Source organism: Panthera tigris, chromosome A2, assembly GCF_018350195.1.
Source record: "Panthera tigris isolate Pti1 chromosome A2, P.tigris_Pti1_mat1.1, whole genome shotgun sequence".
NCBI lineage: Eukaryota > Metazoa > Chordata > Mammalia > Carnivora > Felidae > Panthera > Panthera tigris.
The window spans coordinates 155298883-155304882 of NC_056661.1; the positions used below are offsets into that span (position 1 = coordinate 155298883).

The window sequence follows — 6000 nt, forward strand, 5'->3', positions numbered from 1 at the left end:
GGGCCACCGGATTAGAGGACCAGACAGAGAAGGGAAACTCCGGGCTGGGGGAGGCGCAGATGTAGCTGCTACGCAGAGCTGGGAGCTGGAGGGCGGGGGAGGGGAGAAGCAGGGCCAGCAAGGGATGGCGGGCACCCGGCCTAGCCGGCTCCTGGGAGGGGTCGATGGAGGGGAGGCCGCTGGACAGAGGAGGAAAGGGATGAAAAGCGGGAGAGGAAGAGAGAGGCCAGAAAAATAGTGAAGGAAGGCATCAAACAAGCAGGGTTCCCTGATTTACTGTTCAGCATTTAAAATTAGATTTAACCCCCTGCCTTTCTCTCCTAAGCGGGAGGCCCCTGAGGTGTGCCTACAGCACCAGTCCTGCCTTGGGCTGGACTGGAACCTCAGCCCGGGGGGGAGGGGGGGGGTGCATTCACAACCCCTCATGTCTCCCTCTGCCCCCACCCCCACCCAGCCTGAAATCTCAGACCTCACACCAAGTTCAACAGCCCAGGTGGGCAGGAGTTCATTTGTCCCAAACATACATTGAAATGCAGACTTGGTGTTTGTGGCTTGAGAAAACTTCCCAGGGGGATCCCAAGCTCCTAGATCTGGAAAGCGCCTGGATGGAACATCCCCTGGCGCTGAGAATGTTGAGGCCACAGAGGGGAAGAAACTCACAAGACTGGTACAGGAACCTGGACTATTTTGATGACAACAGGCACTATTTGCAGTTAGACTGTCATTAAGCTGGAGCCAGTGGGGCTTGGCTAAACTTTGTCCCGGGAAAAGGCCAGATTCCTGCAATCAGCAGGGGTGAGGAAAAGACCAGGCTTTAGAGCCAGAGAAAACTGGGTCCCAATCCCTGGCTCACTAGTGAGCGGGTGACCTTGGGCAGATGAATCTGTGTGAAGCTGGGTCCCCTCTACAATGTCATCACCAATACCTACCACTTACTATTGCTGTGCAGATGACATAGGACCCTGTATGTCAAGTACTCGGCAATGGCGGATTGTTATCATTCAGCCCTTCTCTTCCCCACCCTTCCCCTCGGTGGTCCCTGGGGGGTGAGGGCAGAGGGTGAGCCCAGTGCCAAAGGAGGGACAGGATTTGACCTGTGGATAATGGAGAGGAGGCCTGGCTATATGTGAGAGGTGGACTGGGAACAAGAAAGAAACTTCACAAATCTGCCTGAGGCTAGTCCAACCCACAGAGCAGATACAAACAGAGGCTCACTGGTACCAAACTTACACCCACCTAGGCAAGCTCACCCGCACCCCGCAGGGACTCACAAACATGGAAGGGTAAAGTGACCCGGCCTCACAAGGAGCTGTGTAGACAGTGCCCTAGAGCGCCGTCCAGGTCCTGTTTGTCCTGCCAGTAAACATCACACGTAGCTCAAAGGACATCATTAATTTTGCAGGAAGAACTGAGTGTTTGCCAATGAGGGGGTCAGAGGGGTGCCCCAGGAAAGCTGGTACAATTCCAGAGCCAGGGTCTTTGAGACAAGACTGAACACGCCAGGCTGACCAGGGAGGTTGATGGAGCTGGGCAAGTATAGCTATTAGTTAGCCTGTTAGCACTTCAGGCTGGGTCAGCCAGGAAAAACCTAGGGACATAGGGGCAGTTAGCAAGTAGACGTTTGCAGGGAGAGGAAGCTGACAGGTTGGGAGGCCAGATCAGCTCAAAAGGAAAATGCCAGGCTCTTGTTAAGAATTTCAAGATGGTGACAGCAGCCAGGAAGCCAAGAGTGGGGCCTTTGTAAACGTGGGGTCCTGAACACGGGTCACACACCCATGAGGCTGGCCCTGGAAGTTAGGTCACAGCCCTAGAAATGTGAAGCATCCCCTAGAAGAACATTTTCTCCATCTTCCAGGCTAAACTAGATTCTCATAAGAATGAGATTTTGCATTTTAACAGAATTGCCAAGAAACAAACGAAAAAATCAGCAGAAAGCAAAGGAGTGGGATAAAATGAATGGAGAGTAGGCCCAGGAGAAGTGAGCCAGGCTGATGAGAAGGTGGCCTGGGCCTTTACCCAAGACTCTGCAGAGGAGACGCTCAGGACAAAACTTGTCTCAAAGCAACTGCTAGCAAGAATTTGCTCTGAGGATCTCAGATGCTTATTTAGGGAGCTGATTGGTAGAAAAAAAGGATAACATTTGGAAGCAAAAGAGCAAAGAAGGTTGAAGAATCCTTGAATTTGACATAAGGAGACATTTCTCTCCGTCTGAGCTTAGGAACCTTGGGGGGTACCTGAAGGCAGATGAATGGCTAGGATGACCTCATGAACCTCAAAAAAAAAAAAAGTCAGAAAATCTCACATTCTCATGAGCACACCATAAAACAAAAGTGTACCCTCACACAGGTGCATGACCCTATGCCATCTGTATATTGTCATCTGAAGAAAATCCCCAGCCCCCAAATGCCCTCCTTATCCCCAGTTCCCCATTACACCTGAGCCTCTTAGATTCAGATGCAATTCACCGGCTCAGGACGGGAGCCTTCTGAATGTTTACATCACGTAAACCCCCCAGCCCCTCTGGAGAGTCAGTGTCCTAATCCTCCCTTCACAAGAAGGAAGAATGATGCAGGGAAATTAAGACATCATCCGAAAGTCACAGTGGTGGGCAACGTCAAGTTTTAGGATTTGGATCCTATTATTCTGATTCCAATCCTGTGCTCGCTCCCCTGAAATAACTACTACATAATATGGTGAAATGTAGGCAGGTGAGCTTTTACTGATGGAGAAGAAATCAAATAACATTAATGAAGGGACATTACTCAAAATGTCTGTAGGGTAACTACAAAGGACAGGAAAGGCAGGAGAACAATGACAGAGGAATGGGACAGTGACCCCCAAACACACAGGACCTACAACTCCATAATTTTGCTTTAGGATGACCCCATTTCCAGCTCTCTCTGTCTCTGTCTCTCTCTGTCTCTCTCTGTCTCCCTCTCCATCACATGCGCGCGCGCGCACACACACACACACACACACACACTGTCCTTCCAAACCCAGACAGCTCTCAGACCAGGCCTGGCCCCAACCCCTCTTCCCTTGCAGAGGACCTGAAAAAGGTGAGCCCTCCCAAGGTCACAGTGTTTGAACCATCAGAAGCAGAGATCTCCAGGACCCTGAAGGCCACGCTCGTGTGCCTGGCCACAGGCTTCTACCCCGACCACGTGGAGCTGAGCTGGTGGGTGAACGGGAAGGAGGTGCGCGACGGGGTCAGCACGGACCCTGAGCCCTACAAGGAACAGTCCAGCGCGAATGGCTCCAGCTACTGTCTGAGCAGCCGGCTGAGGGTCTCCGCCACCTTCTGGCACAACCCTCGGAACCACTTCCGCTGCCAGGTCCAGTTCTATGGGCTCGGGAAGGATGACCAATGGGACTACCCCGAGGCCAAACCCGTCACCCAGAACGTCAGTGCCGACACCTGGGGCAGAGCAGGTGAGCGGGGGGCCGGGGGGGATGGGCAGGGGGTGAGTTGGGGCACAGAAAGGGGGTCCAGGCAGGCAGGAGACCAGAAAGACTGGATGCAGAAAACGGGGGGTGGGTGGGGTGGGGCAGAGCGGGAAGACCAAAGCCCACTCTGAGGGTAAGCGGGCCCCTCGGGCTCATTTCCCCCCATTCCCCTCCCCCCCCCCCGCATCCTCAGCCCCACAGGGCCTTGCCGCTGGGGCCCCTCTGTGTCCCAGCCCGTGGGGCTCAGCTCCGAGCGAGGTGCCCCCACCCCCGTACCACCACGTTCCATGGGTTTCAGGGATGACGAGGCTGCGCTGGCTCAGCACAGGAGGGACCGTCCAGCCTGAGAGCGGGCTGGTCTGAGCCTGGGAGTCCATGCCCACCTGCGAGGCAGACTCCGCCTGTCATGTTAGTGACCTTCGTGTCGTTCTTAACTGGAGTACAGTTGACAGGTGACACCGGGTTAGTTTCAGGTGTGCCCGACTTAGCAGCTCTTCCTCTGCCTTAGGAGATGGGGTCTCTCATCCATTTCCCTCCCCCTTTTCTCTTGCAGACTGTGGCTTCACTTCGGGTGAGTGACCCTCTCCCCCACTTCCTCTCTGCCTCCCCGGCACCAGAGCTGGGGCACCCCTGGACCCTGGGGGCGAGGGGGAGCCAGGGGCGCTGGCTCACAGGGAGCTCTGTGCTGTCCCTTCCCGCCCACAGCGTCCTACCAGCAGGGGGTCCTGTCGGCCACCATCCTCTATGAGATCCTGCTGGGGAAGGCCACCCTATATGCCTTGCTGGTCAGCGTCCTCGTGCTGATGGCCAAGGTACGGAGGCGGGCAGGACGGGGAGGGCAGGCTGGAGGGAGAGGGTAGAACCTGGAATGTGAGGGGACCGCAGAGCCCGACCCGGGCCTGATATTTCCTGTGTCTCAAAGAAATGATAAGGTGGCTGCCAGACTGGGGAGAACGTTACAGGATGCGGCACCAGAGGATGGGGAGAGCCAGCGGCTGTACCCCAAGTCGGGTGCAGAGTCAGGTTCTCTTACTGTTTGTGGCCCCTGGGACCCTGACAATGCCCTCTCTTCCTCAGGTCAAGAGAAAGGATTCCTGAGGCCAGCTCCAAAAGCGTATCCTGAGTTCATAATCCTCACCCCGGATTCTCCTTTACATGCTTCCAGCCTGTGTTTCTAAAAGCGTGATTCTCTCTCCGCCTCTTATCTCCTTCCTGCCGGGTTATCTGTCCCTTCGCCCCACTTCCCTGTGGATTGAGCTCCTCAGCCCTGACACTGAAAGAGACTAAAACAATAAAAAGCGTCATGCCAGGCCTGTCTGTGTCTCAGAAGTGTCTGTGAAGTTCTGCCCTCCAAAGACCTAGCAAAGGCACCACCCCTCTGGCACATGAAACCACTGACCCTTCTTCCTAAGCGATGCTGCTTCCTCCTGTTCATCCTGAGGGAGGATGGGCTCCCTGATTCACACCAGCCATTCCAGGCTCCCGGTGTGTGGGGTTGGTCTGCAGGGTAAGGAGCTGGGCACAAGAGAGCCCTAACCCCACCTTGGCATGGGCACAGGGCAGGGCAACCTGTGTGTTGGAATGCTTGGTCATTTCTCAATTCGAGACTCAAGTTTCATTTATTATGCATTTAGGTTTTATCCACGTCTGTTCTTAATGCCTCCTTCAGACCTAGCTCCAGTCTGCCTATCTAGAAGAATCCCGAAGAAGGCACAGAGTTGAAACCCCTGATAAGTGAAGTCCAGAGATCTCACAGAAGTGGGGCATGTGGAGGCAGGCCCTGGGGGAGGGGGGAGGTGGGGTCCGGTAGGGGCTGAGGTGTGACACCTGAGTGACCCTTCGCTCAGTGGGATGGAGAGCGGGCCACCCCAAATGCAGCCCGTCAAGCACATCCGCCTGGGCAGAGACAGTTATCTTCCTGGGGTAAACTCTGGGTTCACAAGCAAATCACAGTCACTGCGGTAGAACATTGCACCAGGGGAAGGGAGGGATGCACCAGGGGAAAGAAGGCACAGACTGGTGAGAGAGACCGGAGATAAGCTGGCTTAGGCAGAAAGGGGTGAGAAGGAAGTCTGAAAGCTGAGAAAGATTGAGGAAGGTGGCATCCCTTTTTGGTAGCCTGCTTGGTTCCAGACTTGGGGCTGGACGAGGCACAAGGGTGCCCCAGTTCATCCCCACGGTGACCCTAGAAACAGGTGTCATTCTCCCTACTCCACTGGTAAGGAAGCCACCGTTCGCAGATCAAATGGCTGGTAAGCCGGGAAACTGCGGCACATTCTTTTGAAGATGGAAATTCAGGAAGCTTTTTCCAAGTAGTGGCCAGAGGGGTGTGACTGTCCCCGGGTGACGTTGGAGTAGCTGCCCCCAACCTCCAGCCCAAGACCCACAGTAACAGAGTAAAGGGACCTTGATCCCTGGGTGTATTTGTTTCTTAGCATTGCAGTAACAAAGAACCACAAACCTGATGGTTTTAACAGTAGAAATTTATTCTCTCACTGTTCTGAAGGCCAGAAGGCCAAAACCAACGCGTGGGCAGTGCCGCATCCCTTTTTA

The 6000-nt window shown here is 54.6% G+C and overlaps 1 gene segment (V, D, J or C); it reads left to right on the forward strand.

The window, feature by feature from the left end:
• Positions 1 to 4760, forward strand: part of LOC102966676 — a 40781-nt gene extending 36021 nt beyond the window's left edge. The window contains 4 exon segments of the C gene segment in view: positions 3046 to 3432; positions 4001 to 4018; positions 4153 to 4259; positions 4525 to 4760. Coding sequence covers positions 3046 to 3432; positions 4001 to 4018; positions 4153 to 4259; positions 4525 to 4545 — 533 coding nt within the window.
• The last annotated feature ends 1240 nt before the right edge of the window (positions 4761 to 6000 follow it).